The following is a 16,747-nucleotide window of genomic DNA, read 5'->3' as shown; positions in this document are numbered from 1 at the left end:
AACCACACCGACATTTGCTCAAGCTCAAATAATTAAACACTTTATATACCTTAGATTTTGAATTAACCATACAAATTTAAGTCATGATTAAACCAGTCTGTACAAGGAACTCCCTACTGAAGTGGGAGTTAGTGGGAGTTCCATATGTGTGGCACTCTTACAAGACTGTATTCTATACTTGCACTCAAAATCACAAATGGGATGAAGTCATCTTCATATTAAGATGAAGTTAAAAAGAGTTTTTTCTGAATAATGAGTGTAGGATCACACCTTATATTTTTAAAGGCTGCACTTTTGAGATTCCTCTATTCGAAACAATGTTTGATAAATAGTTTCAAAAAGATATGAACACAAACAGATACAGGATCAGTTCCTGGTATGGTAGACACTTTGCAATCATATAGAAAGAAACTTCCCTATTCCAGTGATTTTAAAATCTAATTTCAAACAAGGTACACTAACCGATGTTACAAATAAGAGAGAAGAAATAGAGAATAAAGGTGAGCTGAACAGATATTTACATAAGCTAAGAATGTATACAACTTGATGGTTACAAACACACACACACACATTTACTTAAAATATATCGGCAAACTCCACATGTCAGCACGCTTCTGGGTTTACTATCTAGCCACCGAGGATCAAATGCGGTACTGTCCTTTAGTAATAATATTCTTCTAATATACTTTTAGATTTCAGACATTAGTGAGAATGGTCAAGTCCAAAATACCAGGATCAGATTTTTTCTGGGTACTATGTAAGTTCAAACCGGGGAGAAGACCGAGAGATACTCCTATTCCTTGAATCTCTACACAGCCTCTGGGCAATAGTGGCAGCCTCTTGGTTGCAAGAAATGCACAAGGCTCTTATACACAGTGGCTCCTGCATCTTCAGATTAAACAGACAGGGATAAATAACAGTCATAATGCAGAGTAGACTGTATGCTAAATCTTTTAATTATGTGACACGATGTTTTCACTCTTTATCAAATCACAAGGAATTGTGTTTGATACAGGCATTGAACCTCCGTTATCTCATTGCAGAATGGCACTTGTTCACAATCCGTAATGAGGGCCAATGCCTTAACAGCACTATTAAGCCCAAAATGTTGCAACCATATAATACTTTAGTCTAATAAATGCCTCTGTCATGATTATTGATCTAATATGTCTAGTACACATTTTAATTTAAAAACCTAAATACATAATTCATTTAAAGTGCCAGCAGGCAGGAGATTGCTTACATACATAAAGAACATGTACAGCTAATTTCAATTTCTTATTTTAAATGATAAATTTGCCAAAATATATTTTATGTGGTGCATCATGTGTTTTACTAAACAGAAGAAATAAAATAGTGAAACATCAAGGCTTTTTATAGCAATATAGCATAACAAAATAAACCAAGCTATTTTTTCCCCTCATGTTTTGTGTTCTCACACATTAATCTTCTGTTGAAAAAGCTCCTATTTTTTCAGTTTATAAAATAATAATAAAGCTGAATCCACTTAAAAGAATATCTCTTAGTAGATTACCCAGTTAAAATAAGAATTTGGATGCACAGTAAACATGAATAGTATAGAACAAAGCTTTAATTAATAATAATGGACAAAAAAACAAATGAAGGAAACAAAAAGGGAAGTACCTACAACATAAGAGCTATTTAGTGTCTGTGTGTCAAATACATACATATTGAAAGCCACTGATTACTTTTTGCATAAAACCATTATGAATCTAGCAAGTTTATATGAAAAATCATATTTCAGCTGTATATAACAAAATAATAAAGCTACAGAGTCATCTGCCTTGAATACCTTGAATAAAAAATTGCAAATTATAGAATAGATTTGTGGTACCACAGACAGTAATTGCAGGGTTACACCCCAAACATATGACATATTTTATAACATCTTGTTTCCTAATGTCACATATCATACATATCAGTCTGAAGAAAAAAAGATAAAGAGTAATTGTATAATTTAATGTTAGGATATAAATTTCATTTACAAACCAATGCCATACGATTAATCTTAAAGGCAGAAGAATAAAAATTATTTATTTATACTTGTGCAGTTCTGAGTATACAATGAAGTTATGAAGAACTGCTTTAATAATGAAATGCATTAGGGGCACATCTGGTAAGACAATTAAAACACACTACTGTCTCTCTCCTTTATGAAATTATTTACTGGTAATATTGTTATCTAAGGGTATGTCTACACTGCATGCTTATTTCAAAATAAGCTACTCCGGAAAAAATACTCTGAAATAGCTTTTTTTGAAATAGCACGTCTATACTACAGGGAAGCCTCAAAATTAGTCCGAGGCAGGCTTCCCTAATGTGGACATGCTACCTCGATTTAAAGCCCCAGGAAACATTGGGGAGTAATTACTTAGAATGGCCCTGGTGAGGAGCTATTTCGAAATAGCAGCATTGAAGCATCCCCACTACTGTTATTTCGAAATAGCTATTTTGGAAGAGAAGTTGTTCCTCATGGAATGAAGTTTACAGAAGTTGGAATAAGTTGACCATTATTTTGAATTTATTTTGAAATAATGGAATGGCTGTGGAGACGCTTGCATTGTTATTTCGGAATAACAACCATTATTCTAAAATAATGATGCTGGGTAGACACACCCTAAAAAAAACCCCTCTGTAGCACTTCTACAAATCTACCTCTGATCCAAAAATCTTTCTATGTGTGAAAATGCCAGTAAGACAGGGCAACAACTTAGTTCCAATATTATAAGAAGTGCAAAAATAAAAATAAATAAAAAATTGAGAAATAGAAGTGTATTTAATTGCCTTTTTTTCTTTATCAGCTATTACTTCTATGTGCTGAGATACTACATGTGTGAGTCTTCATCTCATTTTGCCAAAATATTGTGCTCTGATGCCATCTGGCAGTAACACTTAAGTGTATAAGGTCATATTGCTCACTAACACCTGAAGGCTTGAGTCTCCTAATACTGTTGCAAAGGTACAAGGGTCGAACAGTTAGCTATGTAGCTTACTTACATAATAATATCATGTATCAATCTCCATGGCCCTAGGTACAGGATGCAAGTGAAATCTAACAAAATATTACAATAAACTTTACATAATAAAAAAAATAGCACAAACAGACCTACTGCCTACCCAAGAGTAATAAACATCATTACAATACATAACTAAGTAAACAGTTGATCAACAGGATGTCCTCTGCATTGCTGTGTGAATAGTAGTCAACTCAGGATCTGACAGACCCCCCAAAAGATCAAATTCCACTGTAGGAAACCTTTATTAAGTTGCACTGTCTCCAGTTCTCTGAACAGTGCATATACAGATTATCAGCATATTCAGCTTAGTGAATCTGAATGGTCATGGTTTATGTGGAGAGAGGCAGCACTGAAGGTAGCTGGGTCCTAAATCACAACACAGTTTAGATAATATAACCAAACCTCCTGAAGGGCACTAAGAACTAGATGAGAAGTCAGTGCAGTTCATGGTGTATAGATGTGCTGCTACATACTCCCTCTAGCTAAATTTGTGACTGATCTTCATTGAGGGTAGGCTCATATTCAACTCAACACAATAGTCCACCCTGGAGGTAGCTAGGCATTGATAACTTTGATAAGGTCCGCAATATCAAATAAAGCCTGACATCTCTTAGACCACTACAGATGAAAAAAAATATTATAGGAAAGCATCCTGGTACTCTTAAGAACAGTCAGTAGCTCCAAAGGCACTCTAAGGCTTCATCTGCACTGCAGAGCTATTTCGGGATACTGGAAGAATCCCGAAATAGCTATTTTGTGTCATTAAAGCAGCCCATTATTTTGAAATAGATTTTGAAATAATGGGCACGCTATTCCGGCATCCCTGTAACTCTGTTCTATGAGGGTTACAGGATGTTTTGGAATAGCACTTTATTTCAAAATTAACTTGAAATTAACTTTGTGAAGCGCAAAATATGTAGCTTATTTCAAGGTAAGGGTGCAGTGAAGACACACCTTAAAAGAGCACACCTCAACAAAAGGGTTATAATTCTCCCCTAGCAATTCATTAAGGTGATTTCCCCTAACAACATCTACTCCTTTTTCCTTCCTGGCTTGAACTTTAGCCTTCTCACCATCATAGAATTCCCAGATCCAGTTAAGTATTAGGAAAGCAAGGAAACTATATCATATTATCTGATATAAAAGAAATGACACACTGATGGCACCACAGCACAGATGATCTGATCCGAAGTCCACTGCTGTCACAGGAATATCTCCATTGGCTTCAGTGAGTTTGGATTGAGTCCAAAACATCATACATGAGGCTGTCAATAAATTAAGTAACACCAATGCTGCATGTTTGTTTTAGTGTTACAAAGAAGAGGTGGATCTTGAAAATCACCAAAAAATTTAATACATGATGTATGACAGCCTGCAATCTTACCTAGTGAATTCACATACTGATGTTATTCTGAAATAACAGTGCACGTCTACACTACAAGCCCTTTACTTTGAAATAATGTTGAGCTGGATGACTTATTACTCCAACTCATGGTAACCCTCATTTCACGAGGACTAAGGGGAGTCAACTTCCTGCTGTATAGACAGCACCAAATGCAACTGACAAAGCTGAAGTTGTGTAGTTTAATTCAATTTTAGCTCTGCTGTGTTAGAGGTGCCCTAAAGGATCATATATGAAAAGGCTGTTGGAGTGAACAGGCTTAACATAACCATTTTGAAACTAAATTTTCAAGCTAAGGACTAATAAAACACAGAAAGACATGATTTATCCATGGATGGTGATGACTTTATTAGCCACTGAAGTTCAACATATACCTTGAGATGCTTGTTAGGTCTCTGATTGCCATTGCATGGTGTTCTGTATTAACTCACCTACCTTTTTATTTTTTGGTTAAATAAGAGAGCACATTCTTACAATGATTAAAGAGGAGCTATATCTTTCTATAAATAGAGTCAGTAAATAGTTATTTTGCTTGTTTTTCTAAGCCAAAGATGACTATGTGAAGTACTTTGTAATGTTGTTTGAAACAGGGAGATGGTTTAAAGTTTCATAATAATTGGTCAAAAGCTCAAACTACTCAAATTTATGAGAAACAAAGAAAAAATATATACTTTGGATTGTGTATCCACTTAGGTCACAAAGATAATACTAGAATGATTTTTCAATATTGGTCAATGATTTATATATTGCTTCCAGTCTCTGAACATTTCCAAATGTTAAAAAGCTCACAGCAAGAAATAGTTACTATTAATGAAAGAAGTCAAATTAGACAAAAATGAATGAATAATTTAATTTACAGTAGCAATCCTGTCAGAATGTTTGTGCAAAGTACAATGCAAATTAATTAAACAAGGCAAAAGGTTAAACTTTATAAATCTAACTCAGTAATGTTTTATGTCAGATAATTTAATGTAGACAGAAGACAGGAACACAAAATACTGTCTTTTAAAATGAAAGTAAGGTATTTATTTATCCACATACAACAGATCAGTTTCATATATTATTCTGACTGTGGTCAAAAGTTTGTGGGGAAAAAAAAGATGCTGAATTATTTACTGCACAATGTGTCACTAGTTTCCATCAGAAAAGCATACAGGAAAAAACTTGAACGTTTGGACCTGCTTTCAGATACCATCAGTCCTTCTCTGATAATCTTAAAACAACAATGGGGAAAAAAAGCACTGAGCTTTTAATGAAATTTGCAGTAAATAAACATTCTGGGGATTTATTGCTTGCATAGTTATCTACTTTTCAACAAGTTACAGTTAATGCAAATAACTTAATATGTCTTTATATTCCATTATCCTGGATACATTTAACTTAATACAAATCTTGAACTGTGAATTTGCGTGATATCTTGCAATAATTAAACTACACAAAATAAAAAATCCTCAATACTTATGCCAAAAATTCCAATGTTTGCTTTAAAATATCAAACACAGCTGTGAAGATATGTAGAATTTCAAGTATCTTCTACTTGCCTATATCTAGACCTCAAATGTTTATTTCTAAGTTATATTAAGTATGAAAATAGAAAAAAATCGAGGCAATCCAGCTCCTATTATTAGGAAAACAATAAAAGCTGATTTAAATGGAAGCATGATCAGACAATATGTTAAAAAATATATATTCAAAACCTCTTTTCTCTTCTTTGTATTCTCTGCCTTCCATTAGAATCAATCTAGTTTCCATCTACAACCAGATTCTCTTACTAAATACTGCACTCAATTTTGATCACCAAATTCTTTGATCAAATCACTGCTTGAAAATGTAAACCTTTCAAGTCCACAGATTAAAAATCCAGATAACTTTTTGTATAGCTATATTAAAGTACATTCTGAACATCAGAAAAGTCTGCATTCCCTTAATTCCCCCATCTCCCTTTGTGCCCTTTTTTCATCCCCTCTATTTCAAGCACTTCACCAATGATACTCACCCATTGGTCTTATGCTCTTCAGCTATATATACCCCCATTAACTGTGCTGCATTTGAGCAAAACATAAAATGGAATTCACCCATTACCCTGAGGACAGGACAGCTGGTTGCAGAGTATCCCCCTGGCTGCTATTGCAGCCTATATTTTAATGGGACCAATTCACAATACTGGGGCCTCTAATTTGTTCTGTTACACAGAAAATTATTTTATGGTATGAAGGTGATACAAAGACAACCTTACAGGGCCGTTCTACCTATAGTCCTAATGTGAAGCAAAAATGACCTTTTGCCAATGTCCCCTACATCAGGCGAATTTCACCTTATAACATTTCATTAAACTAGATTTCCTACTTCTCTTCTAGTTTTAGCGACAATCTTCAAATAAGTCATTTACATAAGGAAATACTATTTATTTCTAGGTCTTCTTAGCAGACAAAATATTCTGCCATAGCAAAGAACAGGGGACATATATAGACAATTAGAATTTTCTCACTGTTTACAGGAAGCAGTGCAGCATTCTCAAAATCAGAAATGTCTAATCTACATAATTTTCTTTATAAAGTAATTTAATGGAAACATGCTAGGAATAAAATTATACCTATCAACCTACAAAAAGCATTTTTCCATTGTTCTGTATCATGGAAGCTATTTAGTTATTGAGAACACAAGCTCCTACTTCAGTAAGAATCTTCTAATTAGAATCACCATCCTAAGAAATTAGAAATTTGCCAATAAAGTATAATTCATTAAATAAGTAAAAAAACAAATAAATAAATAGTGAAAACTGGCCAAGATTATAAACACCCTACATTCAACTTTAATAATGGTATTTGCCTGTCTATAATGTAATAATTTTTGAATGTTGCATCTGATCAGTTGCAGAATTCTAGGGATATGTTCTAAGTATCAATAGCCGAAAGCCTATTGACTGTGGTGAAAATCAGAAAACCAAAAAGGGAAAAATGGGAAAAACATGAAGGCTCTGCCAGCTGTTTAGCATAGACACAGCCTCAAGCATCTCCATAATAACACTGGAAATTAGGTGTTCAGACTGGAAATGGAGAATACATTTTTAACAGTGAGAATAATCAGTCATTGGAACAATTTGCCAAGGTCCATGGTAGAGAGTCCCCATCACTGACAATTTTAAAATCAACAGTAGATGTTTTTCTAAAAGATGTGCCTTAAGAATTAATTTGGGGGACTTCTATGACCTGTATTTTATAAGAGGTCAATCTAGATGATCATAATGGTCCCTTCTGACTTTTGGAATCTAAGAATTATCTATAGATCAAAGAATTTCCTGAACCTACTCATTATTGTCTTCTAGTATAACAATACTCCTAACTCATTTCTGCTCATCTTCCTAATAGAGTTTAACATGTTGATAGCCCTAATTACTTATTTCCTGAGCATAAGGAAGACTAATGGTGAAAAAGGAAGGGAGAATTCAGGCTTGTACATAGTGATTGGCATGGGAGTAGAACAGAGGACACTGATATGGGACATGAAGAATCCCGATGGATGAGAGAAAATGGGGAAAAGGTCAGAGACACTAGCACAAGAGTGAGGTGGAAATGAGGAAAAAAGAAGAATGGAAGGCATACAGAGCCATTGTCATTAGGCTGGGGAGAAATGGGAAATGAGGGTTCACACTGATCCCCTGCCATGGAGGGAATGAATGACACTGGCATGGAGGGCACCAGAACCCTAGGTGGGGGAAAGACTGCAGGACTCTGGTATGGGGCAGGGGAAAATGGGAGGCATGCGCTGAAAGGAGGGAATAAAACCGCACTCCTGTAAGGGCAAGGAGAATGGAGGATTTTTTAATGGGGAAAGGGAAGCCACATTGAGACCCCTAGAATAGGGGAGAATAGGGTACATAGAATCCCTGGTGAAGAGAAGACAAGAGGATTCTGGTATGGGTGAATGAGGAAAATGGGGAACATAGGGGAAAAGAGGGAAAGAGTGAGGTAACCTGATATGGGAGAAGTTTGGCACACAGAGCCACTGGCATGGATGGAAAGTGGAAATACGGGTAGTATGTCAGGGAGAATGGGAGCATACAGTGACTATGGTGGGCAGATATTGTGTAGTTCCTATCTGAAAAAGAAAGGAATGGCAGGGCAGTACACAGGGAGTGTCGGTGTGGGTAGAATGCATATGTTCCCCTCAACAAGCTCCTTGTGTACAATAAGCCCTGGCATATGCAATAAGATCAGCCTATACAAGCTATAATAAAATATGCAATTCCCTAGCATTAATTGTGACAGCGAACAATTGTGCCCACTCCTACTGCCACTGAAGTCAATGGCAAATCTCTCATTGGCATCAGTGGGAGCAGGACTGGGCCAGAGATACTGACTACCATTGATAACATAAATTCTGTTGGAGGGAACTGATCTTGCGTTTCTTGTACACTCAAAACAACCTCTGATATCAATGGACATTTTGGGTCTGTAATTGATTCAATTAATTAAGGTATTCAAGAGCTGTGGGGTGGGTGTTAAAAATGAATAGACACAGTACTGTACAAATTAGTTGGATAGTAAATGAATTTAGTATCAGTAGCTGAAAGGATAGATGATTGTGTAGCATTTTTACAAGGAGTTATTCATTGTTGCAGGAGTTTCCTGTCTGTTGAGAATTTGGGTTTTATTTTAGTCCATTGTACAAGAGGCTGACTTCTGCAAAATTGATCTACTGTATACAAATAAATGTAGCCTTCCATGTCATATAAACCCCAAAAAACTGCATAGGTATTTGGCTGGACAGGGACCATATTTTAATAATAGCATAATATCTCGTTTCTTCTACCAAAATTATATAATTTCTAGAAGAGCGGAAATAAATACTTTACACAGAAAAATTACTTTTCCTAACTATTGCTTAAAATCTGCTTTCAACCTCAGAAAAATGTTACCTTCCTTCAGAAAACACCAGCGACAAATTCTGCCCTCAAATACCTATCCCCGAAAGCAGTAAGATCTGTAGTCAGACAGACAAATGCAAAATGTTCCCCTGAAAATCTCTAATGTTCAAAATATATGTGCTGCCTGTAAGGTAAATTAAGTAATATATAATGGGGCAATAGTAAAGTTTGATAAATACTGATTTTCAAAAAATTGCCGAATAGTTAGCTATCTTAGGAATAAAGTATTGTTGCCTCATCTAAGATCACAAGTGTTTTGCCTTAACTTCTGCATCCTTCATTTGCTGATTTTGTTTAGATTTTAAAATGATGCACACTAGATTATGTACATTAATTTGTGGAGTAATGTTTTACTGAGAGCAACAAGATGCCCAGTTTTTAAAGAGCCAGTCCCATATTTAAGCCCTTCTGCAGGTGTCACAACCTTTTCTTTAAATCAGGCAAATTGTTCTATATTTTCTGTATCCCCACTGCAACAGTACTAGTGCATCCTGCCAGTGGCTGGATCCTTTCTCACTAGCTGCCCACCTGCCTATCAACAGCGTGCGGGGGTCCAGTTGTTGACAGTGGGGGTGGCTGTGCAAGGCTGATGGCAGAGCAAAGATGCAGCATGCAGGCATGGCCTCTCCCTTTGCCTGCTCTGTGCTGACTGAGCCAGCAGGGCCCTGTCCCCTGTCCCATTTTTGGATGGCACTGGCTGTGAGTGGCAAAAGTTGGTGTGTGCAGGCAGGCGCTACGCAGCGGCCAGTTATGTATCACTTCTGCTGCTCACATATCAGCCCTTTATGTACTCCTTTCTCTATCCTGTCTCTGCTTTGGCGTTCCCCCCCTTAACCTCAAAGCTCCTTCATATCATTCCCTGGAAAGGTGTTCCCAGCAGAAAATCAGCCCCTGGCCAGAGTGCTGAGCTCACCAACAGCTAGGCTGGCAAGCTCCTTCCTTCCCCCACTGCCTCAGGTTAGACCAACATACTGGGAAAGCTCAAGATTCTCTGGCCTGAGGCATTAGCCACGAGGAGCTGAGCCCTGCATGTGCCAAAGCCCCACACAGTACTGGCAAAGAGAAATCTCTCTGCCCCAGCTAAGCACTTCTCTCTCACACAGTGTCAAAAGGCTGCTGCTGACCACATTCTTACCCTGTATGCCCCTCTCACATATTGCTTCAAGAATATCACATATTGTGGTGCAAGTACCAGGAGTGGCAGTTCTGTCCCATGGGCTCAGCCAGGCATGGAGGGCTCAGACCACCATGCAGGAAGCATCAGATTAGTCATTTCCTTCCTCATGTCAGAGAGGGGTACAGCAGAGTGTGTGTCTGTGTGTGCAAGCACGTGTATGTGTATGCGTGTGTGCGCACATGTCACCCTCCCTGTGTGAATGCTAAAGCCTTAAAGAAGGTAAACAGTAAGACTCTAACTATGCAGTATTTCATTTTTACAGGGGCACAATAAACTTGATGTTAATTTCCAATGTTTCTACTGCATAGTTCTTATTGTTGTTGAACTTGCTTGAATATGAGTAATTTCACCAAGAGCCCCATATTCAACACAAGGAGATATGATGACCCTAATTTTACCACCCCCTTTCATGTGTAATTTGTTCACCACTTGCATGTACAACAACATCTTGTCTAACATATTCATAAATACAATTTCTTTAGACAACAGAAAAAATAAGTTACATGAAATATAACTAAACCAGATTGCAAGTTATCAGTGGAAATATTTTACACGGTGTGGGAACTTCAGGACTAAACTTAGTTAAAAAAACATTCAGTCACACTTACTTTGGTAGAGTTTTCAAATGATTTTCCCTCAATTCCAAGATACGCAATTTGACAAGTCTAGAAATACCAATATAAAACATGATTAATACATTCAAGTAAGAAAATACTTCCGAAACCAATAAGAATTACTGGAGTACTGTTTATTTCAATACAAAAAAATTTAGCCATTAATTTGCTTCATATTATTTTCATGTACATGGCCAGCCTCTGCTGTGTAGCCTACTAAATGATAGCTGTTCTATCTTATTTTGTTTTCCTATATATTTATATAAGCTGGAACACAAGGTACCTGCCAGAGTAATTTTCTGTGTGATTGCTTATAGCAGAAATATGGTAGTTAGTATAGTTAAAAATTGATGTTTTTCTTGTTATTTTCCATAGGATATGTGAGGCAAGAGTTTCGTGGTTGGTGCAATAGGCTATCTTTTTAAATTTTGCTCGGAATCTGAAAGAAAATCTGCTAACTTGGTGATAACTGCCATTCTGAACTTCCTATATAAACAGGCAACAGATGTCCAAGTCAAAATAGCAAGTTCTCGCCTTTCCTTAGCAATTCTGGGAGGGCACCCAACAAAAGTACCAGTCATACTTGATGCATATTTATGAGTTCCCCCAGTATTTTCTCAAATTAGAGATAGTACCCTCAGAAATCTTAAGAGTATCAAGCCCAACTATGGACAAGAGGTTGAACATCTGGAACATTTTGGTGCCAAAAGGGGTATTTAGGCCTAGGGATTTGGGAAATCAGGGCTGCTGCCTCAGCCATTGCTGACAGAGCCCACGCCGGAGTGTTTTTATCTTTTCAGGTCAGAAACCAAATACTTATATCTATTCTATATTTTTATTGCTTTCTTGCTTCTTTAATTTTGCTTAAGTTTGCTTTTAGGAATTCACTACCACCTACTTCAAGGCCTTTCAGGTGAAGGAAGGCTGGTCCTTCCCCACGTAGTTTTGGGGGTATTAAGATCTTGTGGGTAGGAAATATTGTTATAGGATTACTCTTTGTATACTTAGATAAGTTTTAATTGTGTTAATGGCATCTGGGAAAGGAATTTAAGTAATCTGTGTTCTTGCTGCCATATTCATTGTGGTTATTATCACTGTCTTCCCTTTAGCAATAAAATTGTTTTCTGTTTTATTTCCTGAGTTAAGATGTGGTTGCTGTTGACCGCTTGCTAGCCCTCAAGATGTGGATCTTATAGTTCCACTGCATTATAAACAGGGATAAAGAGGATGAACTTAGAATTTCTGGTCAGATTGGTAAGCCTTACCCATCCAAATTTTACTAGAGCTTCTTCCCAGGCTACATCTGGAAAGTACTATCACGTGTCAATTGCTGTAAATAATTCTAAATCAACTTTTGCTGATTATTCACAGAGGTCAAATTATGGTGAAATTTAATTTACCAGAAATATATCCAGTTCTGTAATTGTATCAGATTTGATTACTGGCAATAGATTTTGGTCTGGAAAATCCAAAGTACCCATGTAAAAGGGTTAAAATTGTTTAAAATATTTAGAGCGCTTACACAGATGCATGGTATTTTGAACGACTGTTCACATGTTTACACAATTTTTTTGAAGAGCTCACAATTTCTTGATGCATTTTTGGGCTTACAACTGACTGAACATAGACAGACTGCTGCCCCAGTACAAATTCCTGTTGGTTTCCATGGGGTTGGAGCACAAGTTTACAGTGAATAATGAGCATAAGTGCTCTGTTGAATTAGGGTATACATATTGCAGTAATTTGCATCTTCAAAACATTAAACAAATATTAAATTATGAATACTCACACACCCTTTGATGTAGAACAGTAAGTTCACAAGTAGGAAACCAACACAAAACAGAGACACATAAAATTGGGGTTCAGGGACCAGGCTTTAAGGGCCTGTTCCAGTGCTCAGAAATGGTGACCATCAAATGCCTCCTTTTTACTTCAATTGACTTCTAATCATGCCACTATTCCTGGGCTCTTAAATCGTAGACCATTATTAACCCCAATGGTAAAGTGTAGAGGAGCCAAGAGATAAACATAGACCTCTACTCCTGACCCAAAGGCCTACAATCCAGCTGTACAGAATCCATGGAGTGTAAACTGTTGTGATAATGGGGCCTGCAAATAAAGGCTAATTGTAAGTTCAACTGTAAAAAGTAAGGGAAAGTTCACAAGATGTCATGGTAACCTATTAAAACAAACATAGATGGGACACAGTGCAAAAAAGAGACAGAATGACTGAATTAATTCTAACAAAAAGCTCTACTGATATAGTTCAAAGACTGTGTTACAATCATGCCTGGTACACAAAGAACAATGTGAGACCAGAAATCAATTAATTAAAGTTACTGTGTCTGAAATGATTCCTAATTAGGACAAAAGATTCAGAGGATGGGCTATTCCACTCAATACACCCTTTTCAGGTTCTTAAAAAAGAGATTTTATGGGGAAAATACAGATGAATGAACAAAGGTGACCCATGTTAATAGCTGACAGTCTCTAAAATGTGTCCTTTTCATTCTCTACCTTATTTCTTTTCCATCTCTCTCCTTTTTCCTTCTGTCTAACACAAGTCTGGCTTAACTGACTAGGTCTATATATGTTGCAACAGTACTATCAGCGCGTGACCAAAAAGAGGCTCTAAACTGCAATTCTCTAACCAGAGATTTTCTGGATATAAAAGCCAGGGCTGTTATAAGGGGTAGCAAGCAGGGCTCAGGGTATGAGGCTTTAGCACCATGAGGTGGGGCTTTGGCTTTCTGCTAGGCCCCAGCAAATCTAATGCTGGCCTTGCTTGGAGGACCCCCTGAAATCTGCTCACAGCCCTCCAAAAGGCCATGGACCCCTGGTTGAGAACCACTAATCTAAACAATCAATGCTGGTACAAGTTTGCCATATCTAGGAGTGGCTGATAAAACCATGTGATTCTCCAGAAGTAAGTTGCAAGTGAGAGTCAACAAAACAGAGACACAAGCTGCATTTTCTATCTTTGCTGTTATTTTCTTTCTCCTTCTGTGTTTATCTTGTTGTGTCTTCTAGAAAACAGGAGTAAAACAACACCACCTCAGTCTAAAGATATGAACGACTAATTGACTATGTGATAAGCAAATGCTTAACAGATAGTCGACAGGATAGTTGACTAGTCACTTCCTTGCCACCTCTATCAGAAAGAGGCAGCAAGGTGGGGGAAAAGGAGGGTACTTCAAAGCGGCAGTACTGCATGGTGCCTGGGAACATCTGGGGACTCCCCTGCTGAGCCTGGGCTCCGTGTGGCGCTGCTGCTTTGAAATGTGTGGAGCCTGATGCCAGGCTACCTACAGTGTTTCAAAGCGGCAGCGCTGCTTGGAGAACCCGAGCTCCATGCAGTGCTTTCGACTTTAAAGTGCAGCAACAGCTCTAGGGCAGAGGTACCCGATCGACTAATCAAATCGTTGATGCAAAATTAATTAACTATTCGATTAGTCAACTACTCGATATTTAACATCCCTGCCTCAGTCCCTCTCATCTCTTTCCCAAAAAGTACAACTTTTACTTTTAACAGGGATGTAAAATCCTGTTTAATCAGTTAATTGGTTAAACATTATGTTCAACTGGTTAACCTCTTAAATGGGCAGAAGTTGCTCTGGCCAGGCCAGGCCTGCTACAACTGGGGACTACTCTACCTGAGCTGGAGTACCCCTGTCTGCAGCATACAAGGGAGGGTCTGCTGTGGACAAAGGCTGCTCTAGCCCAACTGGAGCAATCTTCCCTGCAGCAAGTGGGGGACTACTCCAAACCTGCCGGTTAACCGTAACCAGTAAGCATCACCCTGTGCTAAGTTAAAACAACAGAATTCTCTAAGGGTGTGTCTGCACAACAAGGCTTAACTCAAAATAACCTACGCAAGTTGAGCTACGTTAATTGTGTAGCTTATTTCGAAATTGGGAGCATCTACACAGCATTTATTTCAAAACAGAGCACTCTTCCTCTGATTTCCCATACTTTTCTTAAATTACTCCTGTCCAAAGCCCAGGACTGGTAAAATTCAGTTCTAGGTGAATGTTTTGAAGTACAAGAAATGTAGCAGCTTAAAATTCAATACCTCATTATCGCACAGGGTAAGAAAAAGAGTTTTAATACCATTGGAAAGAGAGGTTTCCAGATTATAGAATCATAGAATCATAGAATAATTGGACTGGAAGGGACCTCGAGAGGTCATCGAGTCCAGCCCCCCGCCCTCAAGGCAGGATCAAGCTCCGTCTACACCATCCCTGACAGATGTCTATCTAACCTGTTCTTAAATATCTCCAGAGAGGGAGATTCCACCACCTCCCTTGGCAGTTTATTCCAATATTTGACCACCCTGACAGGAATTTTTTCCTAATGTCCAATTTAAACCTCCCATGCTGCACTTTAAGCCCATTACTCCTTGTCCTGTCCTCAGAAACCAAGAGGAACAAATTTTCTCCTTCCTCCTTGTGACACCCTTTTAGATATTTGAAAACCGCTATTATGAGACCCAGATTTACTTCTGAAGATAGTAGACTGAAGTCATGATTTTTTTATCTATAGAAAAACTATTTTCAGTTATTATCAGAGCTTTTATGGTTCATTCTGAAACCTGTACAGTTGGACTCATGGTAACTAACGCAACCAACATTAAATGCAGATGATAACAGAAAATACTCCAATTTTTTTTAAAATAAACAATCTAAAATATTGCTAAAAATATTTTTTTCTGAAACATATTTTGCAGCTTACAAAAAAAAGAAAGGTTTTGCCAGCATTCATTTGAGATTATAATCACAAGTAACTTGTAGCTTCACCACTCATGAATAATATGATCATTCAGACTCATACTGATAAAACCTTTATTCCACATCACCGTGTATTTATCACATTTTCTACATTCTCAACTCATAAGGTAATTGACTTTATATTTAGTACATGTTGTGAGGAAGTGGGGAGTTTTAGGGGGTTTAAAGGGGGGTGTTGCATACAGGGGGACACTCAGTGCCCAGAAGTTACTAGTTTAATGTGACAAAGGTGGGGAGTTTGTTGTTTCAGAGAACAGCTCAGAGATGGAGCAGTGGTGTCTGGGACCCTGGTTACCCCAGCCCTGCTTAGAGGACACAGCTGATTCTGGCCAGATGACAGACAATGGGCTACAGAGAGGGAACCAGCCCTGCTGATCCCAGCAAGGGGAGAACATTGGACGAAAGAGAGGAGGCAGAGAAGAGAGGGGCCAGGTGACCCTCTTACCCGGGGAGAAGACAATGGACTGGAGACGGGCTGTTGCTGGGAATATTGGAGGCTCCGCTAGGAGACTGGGGGCTGTTTTTTGGGGAACTGAGGGCAAAGCAGGCAATGTTCAGCTGGCTGCAGGAGAGACTGACGTGTGGGGCCGAGGGCCCAGGCCTACTGGCTTGAGAGATCCGTTGCTGTGTTTAAAGCTCAATAAACCCTTCTGCTTTGTGCTGGCTGATAGTTGCTCTGGTCTAGAGAATGGGGTGGCACTATTTCTTCTGGGAGCAGACCCCCTGAAGGGGCTCATGGCAGAGGCAGGTGTGCTGAAGGCCCTGAGAGGCACCGTCCCGGAGGTGGAGGGACGGACCCCCC

At 38.1% G+C, this 16,747-nt stretch overlaps 1 protein-coding gene across 2 annotated transcripts in view; it reads right to left on the bottom strand.

The window, feature by feature from the left end:
* Positions 1-16,747, bottom strand: part of LRRC7 (leucine rich repeat containing 7) — a 399,545-nt gene that overhangs the window by 201,579 nt on the left and 181,219 nt on the right. For both annotated transcript variants that reach the window (XM_075936231.1, XM_075936230.1), the window contains exon 7: positions 11,153-11,209. In XM_075936231.1, the coding sequence (XP_075792346.1) occupies positions 11,153-11,209 (57 nt within the window). The remainder of the gene's footprint in view (positions 1-11,152; positions 11,210-16,747) is intronic.

This window comes from Pelodiscus sinensis, chromosome 9, assembly GCF_049634645.1.
Source record: "Pelodiscus sinensis isolate JC-2024 chromosome 9, ASM4963464v1, whole genome shotgun sequence".
Lineage (NCBI taxonomy): Eukaryota > Metazoa > Chordata > Testudines > Trionychidae > Pelodiscus > Pelodiscus sinensis.
This window is presented reverse-complemented; position numbering and strand designations above follow the sequence as displayed.